General features: G+C 35.8%; 1 protein-coding gene across 1 annotated transcript in view; it reads right to left on the reverse strand.

The window, feature by feature from the left end:
* Positions 1-8,198: 8,198 nt before the first annotated feature.
* DPP10 (dipeptidyl peptidase like 10) overlaps positions 8,199-21,398 on the reverse strand; it is a 630,338-nt gene continuing 617,138 nt past the window's right edge. The window contains exons 22-26 of the mRNA XM_057745327.1: positions 14,991-15,090; positions 14,680-14,738; positions 14,493-14,565; positions 10,808-10,881; positions 8,199-8,356 (exon numbers count right to left, since the gene is read on the reverse strand). Of these exons, the coding sequence (XP_057601310.1) occupies positions 8,222-8,356; positions 10,808-10,881; positions 14,493-14,565; positions 14,680-14,738; positions 14,991-15,090 (441 nt within the window). The 3' untranslated portion in view covers positions 8,199-8,221. The remainder of the gene's footprint in view (positions 8,357-10,807; positions 10,882-14,492; positions 14,566-14,679; positions 14,739-14,990; positions 15,091-21,398) is intronic.

Here is a 21,398-nt window from a genome sequence, read left to right on the forward strand (position 1 = left end):
GAGAAAACTGATTGTTTTAAAGTTCAAATATCTTCAGAACAAAAGGAGTCTTACATGAACTAACAGACAACACTCTGCAATTCTGAGTTTTGAGCTGGAAGGGACTAAGGCTGTGTCCCTTGGGGTGGGGTTGACTGTACCCTGTACAGAGGAATCAAAGGAGTAAGTGAAATATTTGATGTCCAGAACGGTGGACAGTGCCAGTGACAGTTAGTGCTCCCTAAATTCTCCATTCTCTCCCTTGCACTTTCCAATCTCTTTGCTGGTAGGTTGGGATGCTGAGAGCTGTCCTGAGAAATGGGCTGCAAGCAGATGTGCTGGGTGTCACTTCAGAGAGATGGCAGTTGTAAGCTGGTATTATGTGTCCCCTTCAATCTTCTCTTCCCTTGACATAGCAGCATGGAGGCAAGTACTCCAGATGGCAGGTGAGAGTAGAAGAGCTCTCTCTTGCCCATGTATGACATCACATGAGTGAGAATGAATGCTTTATGTACTTAACATACTGAAATTCATTTTTTAAACACTTCATGGCACTAGTGTGTCTTACTGTGACTAATCCAGTGACTTTTAGTAACTCAGTTAATTGTTAAGCTTATAGTTACCTCATATAAAAATTGGGATAGTGATTGTACTTAATTCACTCAGCTGTTTTAAAGGTTAAATAAATAAGTGTACTAATGAGCTTATCCTAGGACCTGGAACAAATTAAGGAACTAGTTAATGTTAGCTATTTTTATTTTTATGATTATTATTATTATTATTATTATTATTATTATCATCTGTTTATTTCTCTAGCAGATTACAGGTAAGGGTATAATATAAATTACACACAGTAAAAAGTGTATATGAATGAGCATTATATTCAATGAAATAAAATTGAAGGAGAATTTGGGGTTTGAGGTGAATTGAAAATAATTGAGAGAGAGAAATTATAATTTGATAGGAAGGAATAAATGACTAAGGATAAACCAAAGAAAATTTCCAATATCATCCAGAGTCCAGATGAAGTTAAAAAATTAATTTCCTATGCCAAACTTTTGAACTCCCTTTACTAGTATTGATCTACTTGGAGACAAAAGCAAAGCAAATAAATTATATGGTTTTCTGGGCTGAGGAATGAGGACAGCACACTGGAAGGTTAGCAAAGCACAGAGAAAAAGACTGGTTCTGGGTCCAAGGTGAACAGAGACTCAACTGAGATCAAAGCAGGTAGTGATCTAGGGGTGGTAGGTTAATTTATTTACTACTTTTTATACTCCAGAAATATTTCTTTCCATAGGATATAAATTATTTCCTTCAATTAAAAAAAGCTAATATACCACACGTTAAAACAAAACTAAACTATCTTTTTTTTTTCTTTTTAAAATCTATGTCCTTCTGCCATGAGTGCTTTGGATCAAGAAATAATTGTCAGAAAATGGAAAGGCTTTACTACAAATTTCTCTAAAATTTGAGTGGGACAGGAAGCGGCATACAAAGTGACGGCTCTTCAGTATGACAGTGGACTCTGGAGCTCTTTTGACTTGGATAAAACAAGTCGATTGATTATGGGATGTTTATGCAAAGGGGATGGGTCCAAGGGAATATCATATGCAATAAGGGGAACACTGTAAAAGACCCAATGAAAATCCAAACATGACTAAATACGCCCATATTTATAGAAAATTATGGCTCAGGTATAAAACATTTGAACTAAGATATCCATTTACACATTAGACACGTTCATCAGATTAAATGGTAAAATAGGATCCTAACATTTTATCAGATATCACAGTATCTTTGAGATATTTTGTGATTTGAAGCCAACCTTGAAGTTGGAAGTATCCATGTATCTGGGCAAAATAATTTTGTTCTTCCCAAAGACTCAAAATTCAATTACACCATACAGATTTTTAAAAGTCACACTTGCTGTCCTAAAGGGATAGAGAGGTGGTATAATAAGAATGACAACCATTAAAAGTGCATAAGTCAGACAGAGAAAGACAAATACTCTATGATATCTGTTATACAGGGAATCTAAAAAATACAACAAACTAGTGAATATAATAGAAAAGAAGCAAACTCACAAATATAGAGAACAAACTAATTGTTGCCAGTGGTGGGACAGGGGCCATATAGAGGTGGGAATTGGGAGGCACAATCTATTGGGTATAAGATAAGCTCAAGGGCATATTGTACAATATGGGGAATGTAGCCAATAATTTGTAATAAGTACAAAGTAACTTTAAAATTGTACAAAAAATGAAAAAATAATTAAACAAAAAGTGCATATGACTGGGGAGACCATGTTACCTGTGTTTCCTTGTCAGGACTTTTATTTTCCCATTGGAATATGCTTTATGTAATCCATCAATCTGGAGAATCAAATGGTGTGACTAGCCATTCAGGCCATACAGAGATAATCAAGCCCTCATAAATTGTGTTAGAGCAAATAAAGCCTGAAAATGGGTCTGTGAGCACAGCAATCAAATTCCAAACCTGCCTGCCTGCAGGAGACAATGTACTGGTGATGAGGAGAAGAGAGAAAAGAAAATGTTGGTTAGGGAGGTTATTCTAACTCTTCGAGCGTGGAGCAGATGTTCAGGGTCTTTGGGAGTAAAAGTGAGACACCTTCAAATGAAGGGTCTGTGTAAACACCCAGCCTCGCTTGTTGAAGCCTCTAGCCAAAATGCCAGGACGAAGGATCCTGTTGCCATTAGTATGGTGTACTTACCTTTTCTGGGCCATATGTTGGGCACCTATCTTACATCCGTTCTCCTACCATTCTTACTTGTTGCACCCTCATGAAGGAGATTGCAATTTCAGATATAGAACTTCCCAGCCTCTTTTATGTCTAGGATGGGGGCTTGCAACAAAAGACTGGACAATGGGACTTAAGGAAATTCGCTTTCTTTATTAAAAACAATAGTCACTCTTTGCCTATCTATCCTAGGACCTTGCTGTGAAAGAACGTATTGCCTGGGGCAGCTGCAGCCAATGAAGTACACAAGCAACACACTGAAGCTGGAGAAGGGAAAGGGTGGGAGGAGACTGGAATTTTATTTCCTCCTCGATCTGCTAAATGGCCCCTAGAAGCACACATCTTTAGCTTTCTTGTGAAGTGAATCAACAGACTTCCTTGTCATTTAATCCCACGCTTCTCAAACTTTACTGAGTGTGCAACTCACTTGGGGATCCTGTTAACATTTGGATTCTGATTCAGGAAGGCTGGGCTGATGCCTGAGGGTCTGAATTTCTGACAAAGTCAGGTGATGTCCAATCTGCTTACATATTGAATCACAAGTATTTAGGCAACTTTTAAGTGCGTAGTCAGTTCCTTGAAGCTACATGCATACTAAAGGGCAACACTGATTACACGGACTTGAAAATTGAATCCAATCTCAAGATATGCATGACAAACCTTAGGCATTCACCAGCTAAAAAATGTATAGATCGGATTATGGCATGTGAGGGCTTTGAAGTCATCATAGTCTGTGTTCAAATCCTGGTTCTGTCATTTACACACTGTGTGACCCTATTGGAAAACTATTTATCCTCTCTGAATCTTGGTTTCTTCAGGGAACAATGTCATGTATCTCACATGGTTGGTTTGAAGGTTAGTTGAGATCATGTAATAAAAAGCCTAGGTCTTGAACAAATGTGAGTTCCTTTTCTATGATGCTATTGGCGGTATGGAATTCTGTATCGTCAAGCTTCACTCATGCCAAAGATGGCTTAGTTAAAATTGTGCTAAGTCTACTAGAAAAATACACATTGTGGCAATCAGCACAGCGACTTTCCTTGTAAGCAAGCTGCTGTATCAAAAATCCTGTGATTCCTGTATCAGGCTATGTTAAACTTAATTGGAATTCTTTAAAAAAAATTAATCAAAATTGTACTTTTATAATACTTGTTTTTTTCTTTAAAAACTGTCTGTATTGTCTTTGATGAAAGAGGAAATTTTTAAATTCACAGACTCTCTCCCCTGGAATTGCTGAACTATTGTCAAAAGAAATGAAAAGACTGTGAGCAGATCTGACAAGTGGTAAGCAAAATCTGTTCCCTACAGTGATAGGAAGGTGAAGGATAATGCATTTTTCTGAAGTTAGATTGCAAATAGGATGGTGGATGCCAGCTATGACTCTAAATGTTGCAAAGGGCTTTCTGGATTTGCAGTGTTTGATGACCAGGTGAGGTCTTCATGTTTTCATGTTTATAAGCCTGGATGCTTTGATCCATATAATGCTTTGAATACCTCTTGGAATGATTTTGGAATGTCCTAGGCCTGATGCCAGAGCAAGGGAATTTACTGACAACTTCCCAGGTATATAATTATGATCTGAGCAAGGGTTTCCGTGGATAGGAATTACTCTTACATATCTCCAAAAGAAAAAACAAAACATGTTTTAATATTACATATGTCCTCTTGACATTAGGGAATCTGTGTGACTTCAAACATGGCAATAGTTGTATACTGGGCTATCATTTACCTTTCAGTATTGTTGCTATCAAGTTATTCTCAAAACTATCTGCAACTATATGTTTAAATACTCAGAATCCATTCTCAGTTGAGGTGAACGTGGATTCAAACTTTCCTCATTTCAGGAGTACTGTAGAGCGGGAATGGGTTTCTAAGTTGGCGGGAGCTGGATTTTGGGTTATTTACTTGATAATTATGTAAATTTGACAAGTTACATACTTACCTGAGACTCAGTTTCTTTATCTGTAAAATGGGAATTGTCATAGCTATTTCGGGGCATGTTGAAAAGATTCAATTTGATAATCAGTATAAAGCACTTACTACATGCTTGGCACTTAGTAAAGATCCAATAACTTTTTGGCAGAAACAGCTTCAAACCTGAAAGGAAACCACTTATTTATTCTCATTTTATTTCTTCATCCTGTAATACTCACAATGATAAGCTCTTGTGGGTAGAAAGGGTTTCCTCAGAAAGTAAAACCTGAGTTGACAGTGCATGGGTAGTTTATTTGGGGAAGTGATTCTAGGAAATAGGACTGAGAAGCTTGAAACGGGGAAGAGGGGCATAGAAGGATATGCAGATGTGACAGCTGAGTTTCACGGGGCCTTCCGAGAACCATGTATAATAGAATGTCTGGGAGCAGGAAAGGGGAACATATAGTCACCTGCTCCTGTCTTCCATTAATTGTGTTTCAATGGGGGCATTAACATTATCTATACCTCTGTAGCATATAAGTGATGAGTTGGTTCGAGCAGAGAGACACTAGCAGCAGAGAATTCCCAGAAGAGACAGTGAGAGGGAGCCCAACTGAGGTGTCATGGTTTATTTACACAATGCTGGTTGCTGTAGGATGTGCAGGTGATGAAACCACCAGGAAGGACAGAAGCAATATTTCACACGTGATTCTCTATAGCAGCCATGTATCCTTAGTGACCCTTGAGATTTGAAAGCAGTTCAGTCCCAGGTACTTCTGTTTCAAAGCCCACTATCTGAGGACAATGGCTTAAATTATTCTCTTTATAGTCAAGACCAAGGTTTGTCACCTCGTTCTAGTGGGTCTACAGCTGGCACCTGCAAGACCCTCGATGGTGATTCCTATGCTAAATATCCAACCAAAAAGTACACCTTCTCCAGGTGAGCTGAAGTTCATGTTTTGAAGTGAGTCTCTGCCCTAAGTTCTGTCAGGAAACTCCATCCACAGAGTCTCCTTAGTCCCAAGGGTTGACTTAGAGACCTCAGTGGAGGCAACTGAAGTGAAAAACTGCTTTCCCCTTTTAAAAGAGTTTCATTATGTGTTTATTATGTGTTTATCTCTGTGGATGATTTAATACTGCTTACCTTTTTTGATTGTGGTATTTTTCGTTTGTCTTTTGTAGCTTTAAGGGGGAAATAACACTTGGAAAGCTTGCTCCTGGAAATAACACTTGGAAAGTTCTAGGAACCTCTTAGAATTTATAAACACATGTGAAATAATGAGATTATGACCAAGGGCAAATGTATGAAGGACAAAATCCAGTTACATGATTCCTTTACTAATTGGTGTCTGTGTGTTTCGGTGAGTGTCTCACTTATCCAAAATAACCCAATTATTAAAAGTCAGATAAACACAGAGATAAAAATTTTCCACCTTCCTGCTAATCAGTAATTTGCATTTGATACCTATTTAGCCTTAAAGGTGAAAGTGGGTTCCAGACAAATGTCTTTCACATTAGAAGCTGTATTAAATTAATTGAAAAATAAACATTGATAATAATAATAAAACAAGAGAAATGATGAACAGTAAAAGGTAAATATTTTTAAATGTTACTCAGACAATTGATAAAATGACATCTTTCAGACAACATAATTATTTGCATCATAAAAAACTCTTGTTGTTGAAATTTAAAATATTGATTAAAAAGCTTCAATTGGACTTCAAATCAGCCTAAAAAGAAATTTCCATCTTAATAAAATAGGCAAAACTTTTCTTTTAAACGTTACACTTATTTTTTTTTTAAAAAAGTGTTTGCTATTCTTGAAAAAGACCTGAAATGGGTCTTTCATAAAAGAGATTTTCCAATTTTAAATTGAATCCAATAAAGCAGTGAAGATGCGATTCTAAACAATCCAGAAGAAAAGCAGAATACCCAAAAAGATTTATGTGTTTCCAAATATCCAGATTTTGGAGTTGATGCTTTCACAAAACAAGAGGATTACTAAGCAACTCCATGACATTTTTAAGTTTCCTCCTGGTGTTCTGATGTCATGATAATCCAGGATATCCTAAGGAATCCTTAAAACCACAAAACACAGTCTGCTGTCTAGATCTATCTGAACTTCCAAGCTTGACTTTTGGACATCTATTCTGGAAGATCCCTCAAGTGAAGTGAAAAGATACTCTTTGACTTTAGTCACCAAAGTTAATATTCTCATGACTTAAATTGACTTCATACAGTCAAGTTTATTTTACACTCTCAGTTACTCACTACTGCAAGTCAACACAGCACAGAAATTAATGCATTTTGTGCCTTAAATAGTAAACACTGCTGTTCATGAACTTTTTGGCCAATGAATAAAAAGTATTTCATTTCTAAGTCTCACCAGAAGGATTTAAATTAAACAGTAACAGATGAATTGGGCAGGCATGGAATACTAAATAGGAACTGGCAAATGAAATAATCCAACTCTTTGCTTTTACAATGAAAATGAGAATTGATTCTTCATTGAGAGAAATAAAAGGACTAAGTGGTTTAAAAAAGCTTTCTCCACCAGAAGAGCAAAATAGCACTCAGTGGCATTGCATTGTTAACAAAATTTCTTTATCAGAAACTATAATTTAATATTTAAGTACCTAATTTACATGTGACAAGGTATCATATTCAAAAAATTAAATTGCAACTAGAAAACTATTAACCACTAAAAACAATACCAAACACAACCCAAACATTTATAGGAAAGCAATAGCTAGAATTTGAATCGGAAAAGAAAGTTTCATCATATTTGGCTCATTAAACAAAGCATCCATTACAGCCTGTAAAAGAGCATCTCTTCTAATTCATCGAAAGTTTATCCTTTGTAGCATGAATAACATGTAAAGATAGATTATTGACTGCATATGTGCACGTGTGTCTACATACTGTGAGACATACACTCTTGTGTTGGTTTAAAGATACTGTATCTACTGATAACCGGCTGAAATTTGGAAGGTGCTGAAACCCATATTTCTACATGACCTGTGACCCACTTAAAAATGTCTTTTTATAAACAGAAATTACATAAAATACTCTGGTTTTTATTCACTGAATCTTTTCTTAAGCATAATAATAGACAATGAAGGAATTGCACTTATTTTAAAGGTACAGTAAAGTGTTAGACTGCAGCTCAGCCATCAAAGATGAGGGACTGTAGTACTGATAAGTTGTGCATTATATGCAAAGATGACAGTGGCCATTGAAATGAAATGAGAGCAACTAATTACAGAACAAATAGGTGGATAACAGAAGAAAACATGCACTACTCCTACTTTAATGCAAAACTAATTTCTCCCAGGAAACCAACCCTCTGACCTTCCTTACAACAAAGAAACAGGTTCTGCACCCTTGGCAACACAGTAGACATGGACTTCTGTACTCAAATTCTAGTTTATTGTCTCTGAGTGTGCTGTTCCAGTGTCATCTCCTTAAGCTGCCCTTGAAATTTGGGAGCATCTACAATATTACAGTCTCTTGGTTAGGTTTCATTGAGCCTTGGTATCCCCTTCAGTTCTATATAAATAGGGTCTCTTATTCATCTTCTTCTGGTTCTTGTGGTAACACGGGTATTTCTTCCTTTAAACAATCACTGAAGAATCTGAGGATTGTGCTGTAGAGATGATACTTGCTCTTCTCAGATATGTTATGGCCTTCATCTGGGTAGACCTAAAATATTGATGGGAAAGGAGATTTAAAGTTATCAAAGCAAGTCTTTTCCCTCAGAATTCATTACTTTAGCTGCATGGCAAGGGAACTTTGGAAACTAATATCTAGCCAAAATCTCATGTTATTCAATTCTGAGTTGTTCATGCTAAACTTTTCTTTTTTATTATAATCATATCAAAATCAACATTTGAGACAAAATACAATTTTATGCATTTAAATTAGGATTTGTTGGGACTTTCCTGGTGGCGTAGTGGTTAAGAATCCGCCCGCCAGTGCAGGAGACATGGGTTCAATCCCTGGTCCGGGAAGATGTCACATGCCGAGAAGCAACTAAGCCCGTGAGCCACAACTACTGAAGCTCATGCGCCTAGAGCCCGTGCTCCGCAACAAGAGAAGCCACCGCAATGAGAAACCCACACACTGCAAGAAGAGTAGTCCCCACTTGCTGCAACTAGAGAAAGCACACGCACAGTGACAAAGACCCAATGCAACCAATTAATTAATTAATTAATTTAAAAATAAATTAGGATTTGTTGGCCAAATAAGTTAGAGCTTTCTTTCTTCTCTCTCTTCCTTCCTTTCTTTCTTCTTTCTTTCTTTAAGTGTTGTTTGTGAATCAAGTTGCATTCAGTTTCTTTCCCCATTTTTTTTTTAATATTTATTCATTTATTTGTTTGCACTGGGTCCTAGTTGCAGCAGGCGGGCTCCTAATTAGCTGCACATGGGCTCCTTAGTTGTGGCATGTGAACTCTTAGTTGCAGCATGCATGTGGGATCTAATTCCCTGACCAGGGAATGAACCAGGGACCCTTGCATTGGGAGCTGGGAGTCTTATCTACTGTGCCATCAGGGAAGTCCCAAAAGTTAGAGCTTTCTATGTTCACATTGAACAAGGCATTAATGTCAGCTTAACTAAATTTTTGATAGTTTTGTAAGTTCATTCTCTGCCCCTTTAAAATCTATGTAATTCTTCTTTCAGATTCTTGCCAGTTTTACAATCCAGGAAATGTCTTTCTCAAGGATTTGGGAACCATCTCTTAGAAATGCAAACATCAAAAGAAAGACAGCACCCCTATCTCCCAATCTCCAAGTTGTAAAACTATCTCCTGTCATAAAGATATAAGAATTGTTTCTTAAAGCAGATTACCAAACACAGGGGGCAATGACTCCCTCCAGTGGGGCTTTTAAAAATTCTCCAGCCCTGGGCTTCCTAGGTGGCGCAGTGGTTAAGAATCCACCTACCAATGCAGGGTACACGGGTTTGATCCCTGCTCCAGGAAGATCCCACATGCCACGGAGCAACTAAGCCTGTGCGCCGCAACTACTGAGCCCACGTGTTGCAGCTACTGAAGCCCATGCACCTAGAGCCTGTGCTCCACAACGAGAAGCCACAGTGATGAGGAGCCCGCACACCACAACAAAGAGTAGCCCCCGCTCACCGCAACTAAAAAGAAAGCACGAGCACAACAAAAAAAGACCCAACACAGCCAAAAAAATTAATTAATTAATTAATTAATTAATTAAAAAAATTATCCAGCCCTTTGTTTTAACAAAGTTGAGTTTAGTCTTTCTCCCCTAGTACAGTAGTCTTGGATAAAGTTTCCTTGTCTGTTTAATCTTGTGCTATGCAATTTTTATTTTGATAATGTCCTTCCAAGATAAAAGACACTAGTGAGTTACAAAAATGTAAATGAAAACATTGTCGTGTCAATTCCTGAGTGTAAAGCTTTTAGATGGTGCCTCATTTCACTTTGAGTAAAGCCTTATAATTCATGCCATGACCCTCCATCCATTTGTCTTCACCTTTCATGATTCTAACCCTGGTTCCTGTGTCTTAGATATGCCGAACCACTTTTAGTTCTTCCAAATGCTGAGGAATCAAAATAACTTTTTTCCCTTCCATGACTCCCTTGGACTGAAAGTTCCTTCATGCATAAAGTATGGCTTCTTGACCCATTTAGCATAGAGACCTCTGTAAAGTAAGTCCTTGGTAAATATTTACTAAATATGGTTGAATGCAGAGATGTAAATGATGTTTTGCCTTCTCCTTTTATTCTCATGTTATTTACTCAAAACACTTTTCCCCCCACTTTTATATGGTGAGAGTGATGGAAACTGATGAAAAGACAAAGGGACTAGATGGGAAATAAAAATCATTATTTTAAAAGAATTCATTATCAGTGATATGATAAAAGTCTGAGAGGAAAGAAACATTTTTTTGGAAAAAGCATTTCTGAAAGGGTTTATGCAATTCACAATTAAAATACAAGGTGACCCACATTCTTATTGTAATTAGGAAATAAAAAAACAATTTGGTAGCAAAACAAAAAACAAAAAACAAAACAGTAAAAATGAAAGGGTGGGAGACAGAGTAATATAGAAGCTGTGTTCTGTATCTTACAACTAAAAAAACCAATGTAGAAAAACACATTTTTCTGAACAAGTGGCTTACCTGCATAGTATAATTCACTCCAGCTTTTATTAGGTGTTTGATTAATTCTGCTGAATGCTGGAAATGAACTTTTGCTGCAAGAAATCAAATTATGATATTTGAGGGAAATACATTTTTCAGGATCAGAACTTTTTATATCATCTTTCCAAAGAGATTAAGAATTTTACTTTACATCCACTGCACATTTAAAATACTGATACCTAGCTTTATGAGGAAAGGCAGTAGATACAATGGTAATACAATTTTGAGCTTCACATTATAAATAAGTAAATTAAAACAGGAGTTCCTACTAAGTCTCTACCTACTCTACAAAATGGTGGTTAGATTTACTTTATTGGATATCATTTATTATTTCTAAGTGTTCACATATTTTATACCATTATAACAATTTTAACACAGTGAATGCCTGTCTGGATAGTAATATAGCAAACCACCCTTCTGTTCCTTTCTGAGGGTTCCTAGGGCCTGTCTCAGACACCGGCATTCTGCTTTATATTAAATTAGAAAAGAATACCTCATGCTGAGAAAACAGCATACACATCTCATCATTCAAGGGCTAAGTATTTAATGTGGACCATACTGGTTTCTCCTCTTTCCTTCTAGCTTCCTGCTCCCTGCATCTCATTTCCAAAACTCTGAAATAAGCAGCACAGCAGCCTGGGTGAGGGTGGCAGCATTGCCCTGAACTAGCCATGAAGACTTGGACAAATCACTTACATTTTTTTGTGTAGCATTTAGCTCATATGCTGCCTTGGCTATACATCCCTATACTGTGTATCTTCAAATATCTGTAAATAACTTTTCAGCTAACATTTTTTGACTTCCCTTGTAAAACTAGGGCAGCCTTATCAATAGTTTAAGCTTCTTCTTTGCTCTAATGCCATGGTACTGACTGATTAATCTTGCTACAGAGCAGATGATAAAAGACTCCAAATAATCATTTACATCTTTTAAAAGTCTACCTGTGATCTTTTCCAACATTCTCTTATTGCGCTTAATGGGAAAATGACCATGTCATTTCTAAATAACTGTACAAATTGCTCTGTAGATGTAAGTTACTAAGAAATGCTAATAAATAGAGCAATGACTGAGGCAAAATGATCTTTTATATACCTCATTTGTTTATTGCAGAAAACAAATTGAAAAGGACTCCATCATTCAGCTGTATGGATACAGCTGAAAAGATAAATGCATAAATGGATTTTCCAGTTATTATTATTTTTTTCTGTTTAGTTTCTAGTGCAAAGCTTGTTGATATTTGCAATTTGTCACCTTCCTAAAAGTAAACAGTGTCATTAAGAGTTTAATTGGTTGAGTTACCTTATTTGCTGATCATTTTGAAAGATAATATTAATAACAGTGGTATTATAGTGTTATTGACTGAGTACTTATAATCTACCAGTCCCATAAGGAATGTGTGTGTGAGTACATTTGTGTGTGTGTGTGTGTGTGTGTGTGTAGACACACAGGTGTATTTTCTTTGAAGTGACCAGTACTGAAAGTCTGCCTACATTTTATCTGGTGGCTGAAGGCCCAGGTCCATGAGTGGATGAGACAGGGAACAACACGATTTAACTTAATAATTGCAACATATTGACAGAAAAAAATTGAATAACGCTAACATATTCTAGTGTGATGGCTAGATGGAAAATAACTTAACCTTGAATATAATTTATTTCCATAACTGAAGCTTTAGAGCAAAGTGAATCAGAGACTCCATGTCTATTTCAAATCACCTTTCTAATGAATCAATGGTTGTGTGATTTTCGACAAGTTATGTAAATTCCGTAATATTTATTTTCCCAATTTGTCAAATAACAAGAGAAGTAATACCTACTAAATAGCATTTTTGTGAAAAACAGATACTACAATATTAAAAGCTTTTCACACATTTCCTAACATATAGTCATTACTTAATAATCACTACTTGTTATTACTATCAATGCATATGTAAGTTCTTAATAGCTTAGGAGAAAATTCTAATGTCCTTAAAAATGTTTATGTTCTCTTACATCATATTTCATCTACAACAGGTATGGTATCATCTAAGTCTTTTCTTTTAAATTTTAAAATAGTTTTAGACTTTCAGAAAAGTTGCAAAGAGAGTACAGAGAGTCCCTGTGCATCCCTTATCCAGTTTCTCCTATTGTTAACATCTTGCATTATTAAGGTACATTGTCACAACTAAGAAACATTTAGACATAGTGTTTCCTTAGCCCCTTCTGGTCTATGATGATTTCTCAAACTTTCTTTGCTTCTGATGACTTTGGCAGTGCTGAGGAGTACTGGTCAGGAATTTGGTAAGATGTTCCTTGCTTGGGTTTGTCTGCGGTTATTGGTTTTTGGGACAAGACTGTATAGAGATGGAGTGATGTTCTCAAGAAACGTCAAGGGTACATACTATCTACATGACTTGTCACTGTTGATGATGACCTTGATCACTTGGCTGAGGTGAAGTCTGCCGAGTTTCTCTGCCATAAATGTTATTCTTTCTCCTCCTTTCCATACCACACTATTTTGAAGCAAGTCACTAAGTGCAACACATTCTGAAGGGGGAAGGGAGGAGAGTTAAGCTTTGTCTTCTTGAGTTGGGGCACCTACATAAATGGTTTGGAAATCTACAGAGGGGAGATTTTTCTCTTCTCCCTCATTTACCTATTTATTCAAATATATACTATATATGTATTCAAATATATGCAATATATATATAGTATATATCATTATTAATCTAAGCTCTAATTTAACTATGATCTGACATGCTTAAAAGTTAAGTTTGAGAGCTAGTATTATCTTTAATGTAAGACCTTTTTAATGATATTCTCTGTAAAATGGAATAAAAATACTGAGGCAAGGCAGTGTGGACTGACTGACAAAAACAAGTTCAAGATTTAGGAAATATTGCTCCAAGGCTTTGGTTCTCTTTGCTCACTTGCCAGGTAGCCTTGGATAAATCAGTTTCCTCCTTGAAATTGATTTTTCTCATCTGTGAGTGGGGCTATAAATATTCAGTCCTCTGTTATAAAATTTCACATCAAATAATAAAAAAATATTTAAATTCTTTGAGCCCCAAACACTTCATGTAACTATAAAGTGATATTTATTGATAGTAATATAAATCACATCCATCTCCAATGTTTAAAATAATAAAAAATGAGAGGTGATATGCAAGTGCTGTTTTTGTTTTTTGGTTTTTGTTTTCAGTGGTAAGAATATCATCTCAGTGTTGGCACCCTTTTGCTATGCTGCTGTTTTCCAGGTTAGTTTCCATTTGAGGTACGCTGAATAACACTGTCCTAGTAGTCACTAACCACATGTGGTTATTTACATTTAAATTAATTACAATTTAAAAAAATGTAAAAAATTAGCTCCTCAGTCATAGTAAACACATCAGGTGCTTGAGAGCCACATGTGGCCAGTGGCTACTGTGTTCAACAGCACAGAGATGACATTTCCATCATCCCAGAAAGTTTTACTGGCAATGTAGCCACTGAGGTTCATTGCCTCCTCTCCTCTTCATCCTGATGTCCTTTTTCCTTCTTCCTACCAGGTATTAGATTCTCTGTGCCACTGTCCTTGGCTCTCCTTGCCAGGAGGGTTACAGAGCCTCCTGTAAGCAAGTTCTTGGATGTACCCCTTTGTTCAAGGTCAGACCACATCCATCTGTATCAGCAAATATAATACTTACTGTCAGCAGTCCCATGAATTATTAATATATTTTCTTCTTTTAAGCCATGAATATTATGTAGCACACTGGAAGCCTATTAAAAAAACACACACAAAAATCTGTATATAAAAATTTACCTATATTTTCATTTTACTCAGCTTTTAGAACAAAAATACTCTTCTTTCTTTATTGTTTTTAAATTAATTACCTGATATATGCTTTCTTCTTTAGATGGCATACCAAGATATCTTTCAGAGAAAGCTGAGGCTGTGACCCAAGAAAACAGAAATTTAAGAGTAAACTAAAAACCACTTGACTAGTGTATTTCATTATTTAGTTTCTACATTTCACATTAATTGTCATGCTCCACTAAAATTGATTGAATCAGAGAGGTGAGAAATAGCTGAAAACATCTCTGATAACACATAATAAATGAACTCAACTGAGCTTCTCTACATGAGGACTTTCTTGTCTACAAATCACTACATTATATTAGGTCAGTCTGTAAGAGGTACTCACCATACAACTTCAAATCTATAATGGGTGCAATCACTGATCCACATTTAAAAAGTTTTTCATCTGATTTTAATATCATTGATGCAATATAGCCACCATACCCCTGGCAAAAAAAAAAAAAAAAAAAAAAAGTATATATATACACTATATATATATAGTTATTCCTGGAGATGTTTTTAGCTTTTGGTCACTGTTTGGTAATATACATATCAGAATGTCTCATAATGTCCCAGACTTGAACAAAGGACATACTAACATCCCTATGTACAGATGAAAACTTTGAAAAGTTATTTAAATTTTATATAATAAGCTATTTTAACAACTTTAGGTAAAATGTAAAATTAACTGTATATCATCGTGTCAAATATTTGTCCTTTGATTGATATCTGGGAATAGCTCCAAACAATTTGAAATTAGGGAAATACAGCACTGATTAAATCATATATCATATTAGGCATTATATATTTATTAAAACAGTATATCCATTTAATAAAACATTTAATAATGATGATGATTAAGAATTAAGAAAGAGGAATTAAAATTTTTAAATATATCACCACAGGTATAGATTATGCTCTCAATTCCACATGACTAAATATTTCAAAGAAATGGTATTTAATAAATACTTTTGCTAGTTAGATGAGTTGTATTATTTTAAATTTAACTTTTAAATATCCTCTTGAAATGTGTTTGAACAAACAATTATAAATTCTTAAAAAAATAAATCAAGGTGTCCAATTTTATTTTGTAGACCATGATCTTACTAGAAAAGTTCCAGGGGAGATTTTAATAACTACATTAATACTGGGCTAAGGGAATGACCTACTGAGTTGTCTGTGCATTTTAGACATGAATTTTTGCTGTGCTGTTGGCATTGTTTTTTCATTTTGCCAGACAATGGAGTATTCTGGTAGGTATTAAAAAATATTAATACCCAGGCCTTAGCCCAGAAATTCTGATGCAATTTGTTCATAAGTTCTACTTGTCAAAGATTTCCAGATGATTCTAGTGTGGTCCAGTGCTACAGGAACTTGTTAGTTTCCTTAAACTCTTGAGAAGTAAAGAATTACATTTATGCTTTTTTTTGGAGCATTATTTAAAAATTGGTACTACAAAGTCCAAAATGCAATCAGACATTATTGAAGTGGCTGGGAGAACATATGTGAAGAGTAGCAGAATACACCACCCCAAAGTACACCACTTGGCATATTGATTATTTTGAGCTATTGGCACTTGAAAAAACAGCAAATGCAGAGAGAGGCTTTCTCTGAACTCCCCTTATCTTCCTAAAGGCAGATCCTCCAAAAAGAAATCATTTGTTCTAGATCCCCTCCTTGGAAGTTTTATCAATCAGGGAAGATTGCCTCTTGTCACAAGAAAGGAGGCTAGAATTTGAAACCACACCCATGCAGACTATGTCACAAACTGTACCTCCCATCTGCTCTTCTAAAGCTCCATTTGTCTTTCCTAACAATAATTTACCCTCTGTTAAAATGCCTATATCCCCTTCCCTTTCCCTGTTGAAACCAAGTAGGACTCTGTGGGGCTCCTGGGCACAGAAGATTTTCTGTTTCCTGTTTCTTGTTTGTAGGAAATAGGCTCCAGCCTCTATGAACTTCCCTGAGTCCTAAAGGGCAGAATCGGACAGTTGCTAATCAGGGAAGGGAGGGGATGCAGAGACAAGGGAGGAGCACCCAAGAAACAATAGTGCAGCCTTGGGGCAGGGTCCTCCTTCTGCCTCAAGGGATATACACTACAATATTTTTGAGCTCTTTACAGGATTAAAACCCCCAACAAATGGAAGATGTCAGCATTCTTCATTCCAGATTAAAGGAACCAGAGAAGCTCTTCAAGAAGATCACCTGGAGCCAGTTTAAAGCAACCACAAAAACTCATCAGGTCACCTGAGACCAGATGAAAGGAGTGCAGGCCCTGCACACACTCTAATGCTTATTAGCAACCCTGCTCTTCAATCATTCCTATAAAACTCTTCACCAAATCCTTCCAGACTGGGACATACAGTTTTGAGGGGCATGAGCCCACTGTGTCCCCCTTTGCCTAGCAAAGCAATGAAGCTACTCTTTTCTACTTTACCCAAAACTCTGTCTCCAGCATTGGATTTGGCATCAGTGTATAGAGTCTGAGATTTTGGCATCACTATTAAGATGGTATTTAAGCCTGATTTCTAAGCCACCTCACAGAATTACTCATTTTCCCCAGAGTATCCCCCATGTATACATGAGGTGTACATGTCAATAAACTTCTGTTCATTTTTCTTTTGTTAATCTGTCATTTATTATAATGAAATCTCAGCCAAGAACTCAGAAGGGTAGAGGGAAAATTATTTTTCCTCCCCTATATATGTCAATTTTGTACTGGAATATTTAGCTAGTTCCCAGACATTTATGCAAAGCTTCTTCAACAATTAAAAAATGAGAGAAATAAAATTATCCTTCATAGAGGTAAGCTCCCACAGAGTATCTTTGCTCAGTCTCTTTGAGAAGGACAAAAATAGCCTTAAGTCAGTAAAACTAATAAAAAAAAGTAATAGGTATAAATGTCTTAACATATCTAAATAAAGAAGCAGAAGGGAGGAAAAAGAATTTCCTTTTATCCTTCTGAGTTCTTGGCTGAGATGTCTTCCAGTAAAAGACAGATTAACAAGAGACAAAAAGATAGTTTATTTACATGTATATGTCACTTATACATGGAGATTAGTAGAGATACTAAGTAACTCCCTGAGATGGCCCAAGTCACCACCTTAAATGCCATCTTCAAATAAAGACAGCAGAGAGATGTTGGGGGAAGGTCAGTTATAGGATGTCACCAGGAAAAGAACTGTAAACAAGGGTATGATTTGTTAAGGAGATTTAAGTCAGAGTCTTCTCCATTGATAAGAGTTTCTTATGATTTAGTCATCCTTCTCTTCTTGGTAAAGAGAAGGAGACACAAAGAAAGATTTTCTTTATGAATGTAAATGTCCCTTGTCAAAGGGTAACTTCTATTCTGTTCTTTTGTTTTTTGTTTTTTTTTAATTTTTATTTTTTATTTATTGACTGCACTGGGTCTTTGTTGCTGTGTGTGGGCTTTCTGCAGTTGCAGAGAGCAGGGGCTACTCTTCATTGCGGTGTGCGGGCTTCTTATTGCAGTGGCTTCTCTTGTTGCAGAGCACGGGCTCTAGGTACATGGGCTTCAGTAGTTGCAGCATGCGAGCTCAACAGTTGTGGCTCGCAGTCTCTAGAGTGTAGGCTCAGTAGTTGTGGTGCACAGGCTTAGGGCTTAGTTGCTCCACAGCATGTGGGATCTTCCCGGACCAGGGCTCAAACCTGTGTCCCCTGCATTGGCAGGTGGATTCTTAACCACTGCACAACCAGGGAGGCTCTCTACTCTCTTTTTAAAGCTTCTCCTGTTTATGCTGTGTCTCCAATTTATGATGTTTCTTAAAATAATCAGCTCAAAATAATCCGATGCCAAAGAGGTATATTCTGGGATATCATATTCTGCTCTCCTTCAGAAGTATGAAGGTATGGGAGGAGCCATGCAAAGCAGGTAAATAAATAGCAATGTGTGGAGATACTTGGAAAATTCTGTCCCTACAAGGAGCCTCTCCAGTATATTGTTTCTAGTTCTCTGTCATGGACATTGAGACCACAGTGTTGTAGCCAAGAGGTTTCAAATACTTCCCAAGGGGCAACTGTATTCTCATAGTGAAAAATACATCTTAGTTGATACTTTTCTGGTTCTAATTCCACAACAACCAAACAATCTTTCAACTGATAACAATTCTGTTATTTATATAACTTAACTATTTTGAAAGACTAGCTAAACATTACTATCCTGAGAATAACTGTATATCATATTTAAATAATATAAATTAATAAATTGATATAATGTTTTTACCTCAGTTGCACAGAATTCTCAGAGTCTGATTATCTCCAGGAACTAAGGAGAGTGGTGCCTTCCAAAGGAGGGGCAGATCCCAGAACAATACTTGAAAGTTCTTTTAAATTACTTGGGAATCTTGTTAAAAATGCGTTATTCTAACACAGTAGATCTGGGGTAGGGCCCAAGATTTTGCATTTTTAACCAACTCCCAGGAGATGTTTATGCTGCTGGTTGATATTTTGAATAGAAAGTTCTTATTGTGTGATAACTTAATAAAGATTCCCAACAGCATATCTTCCTAGCTTCAGCCAGCATACCCTTGACCAGTGGAACTTAAAAAAAAAATGTATCAATGTCCTCATACCCAATTGAATCAATATGTGGAGAACGGTCCGTGGAGCTCTCCTTGTGATTCTAAGTGAAAGTAGGGTTGTAAATTACTGCTGCTGCATAAGATGTGTTTTACTGCTTAAAAAATATTTGGGATATGGGATTAATGAAGGTAAATACCCTTTAAGACAATGATAGGAAAAGTTTTTAAATAAAATTCTCTCTATAGCATTTAAAAATCTTATTCAAAATACTGCTTTAATCTGATTTATCTCAGTTAATAAATTCTATTTAAAGGAATCAACACTGGAAGGAATTAAAATAAATTAAATTTTAATTGTTTACCTTCCTCTCTATCATTTCATATTTATTCACTGAATGCAAGAATAGATCATGAAAAAGTTCTTGGAAAAATAATATTCTACAAGATGGTAGGAATCAGATAAAAGTTCTAGTAGACATCGAATGATGATTTTAATTTTCCAAGCAACTCATATCTATCAGGAAGATGCCAAAAACTAGGGTTCATCATATTGACTCTTGTCAATGAGAGGATGTTTTTAACATGATATAGGTAATAATAGTCAGTAGTTGGTAGAGCATGCTATGTTTCAGTTGTGTTGTCATTTTATCAGTTTCTCAGTGATCAGAGTGTTCCATTCATTACAATTGTTATGCCATGTCCAATTGCAAAGCATTTCGGCATTGCTGGTAAAATTTTAACAAATTTCTCTAGACTTTTAAAAGTTTATTCCATGGACCTAAAGTATATAAAATTTTATTTCTTTAAACATATATACAGTACCAAATGTAAAATAGATAGCTAGTGGGAAGCTGCTGCATAACACAGGGAGATCAACTCGATGATGGGTGATGACTTAGAGGGCTGGGATAGGGAGGGTAGGAGGAAGTCACAAGAGGGAGGGGATATGGGGATATATGTATGAATACAGCTGATTCACTTTGTTGTACAGCAAAAGCTGGCACAACAGTGTAAAGCAATTATATTCCAATAAAGAGCTTAAAAAACAAAAAACAAACAAACAAATATATATTTTACCCATGGTATAAGAAAATGAATCCAATAGATAGAAGGACTATAAGAAAAGGGGGCAAAATCTGTAATTACATTTTACTGAGGACTTACATTTTCAAGGGCCCCATGTTTTAACATCATTAAGTGACTTTTTTGAGATAGTTTTCAAGAGTTCATGATTGCAGGCAAAAAGATATACTGACAGAATTGAAAAAAAATTTTCCTACAGCCTTAGACTTTTTGAATCACATGACTTGTAATACACAGTGAATTAATTTGAAGTAAAAATACTGTAAATATGTTATGAATAACAAACTTTATTGTATTACTTTGCATGAAAACTTTTAAATTTATTTAATGTAATCATATAAATTATATTGCAATCTTATAATCCTGCCTTGATTTTTTTTCTTCATTTTATATATAAAAAGCTTCAAACCCTAGAAGTGACTCAGTGTCCCTAACAAACCCCATCCCAATTTAGGCAGTTAAGACTGTAAATAATGAGTAATTACCTCCATAGATTAAGTTCTAAAAAGCTTGCACATTCATTGAATTTTTAAATTTGTTTTTACCTTCCCCAGTTAGCCATGTCTCTTGTCTCCTCCAGTTTCCCTGTTTTAAACCAATCACAATCTCCTAGTGAAATTTTCCTGTCTTATGATTGAAAATTGCTACCTCATCTTTAATCTTGACCCCCATCTGCTTCTCTGATTCATTTTTCTGAATTGTAATATCACTATCTGACATTTTATATACTTTACTAATTATTTTTCATTTATTTGCTTTTCATTTCTCTCTCCTCACTGAATTAATAGCTTTCTAAAAAAATAGACTTTTTTTTTTTTTGGTGACTGCTGTATGTCCCGCAACTTGAAAAGTGCTAGGCACATAGTATACACTCAGTAAATGTTTGTTGAATGAATTAACTTCATTCCCATTAATGCTGGCCTGGTAATCAGAGCAATGTCAGTTCTTGGTATGATGTTTACAGGGTTTTAAATTTTGCCACCTACTTTTAATTTGTGTCATCAATTTTTTAAAAATATGTTAGAAAAAATTTCTTTTAGCAGTTTTCTCACCTTTAACACTTAGATATAATTACTTGGTACAGTGAACATTGACATTATTACATTATATTATATAAAATTAGATTAGGT

Source organism: Hippopotamus amphibius, chromosome 8 (genome assembly GCF_030028045.1).
Source record: "Hippopotamus amphibius kiboko isolate mHipAmp2 chromosome 8, mHipAmp2.hap2, whole genome shotgun sequence".
In the NCBI taxonomy this organism is placed as follows: domain Eukaryota; kingdom Metazoa; phylum Chordata; class Mammalia; order Artiodactyla; family Hippopotamidae; genus Hippopotamus; species Hippopotamus amphibius.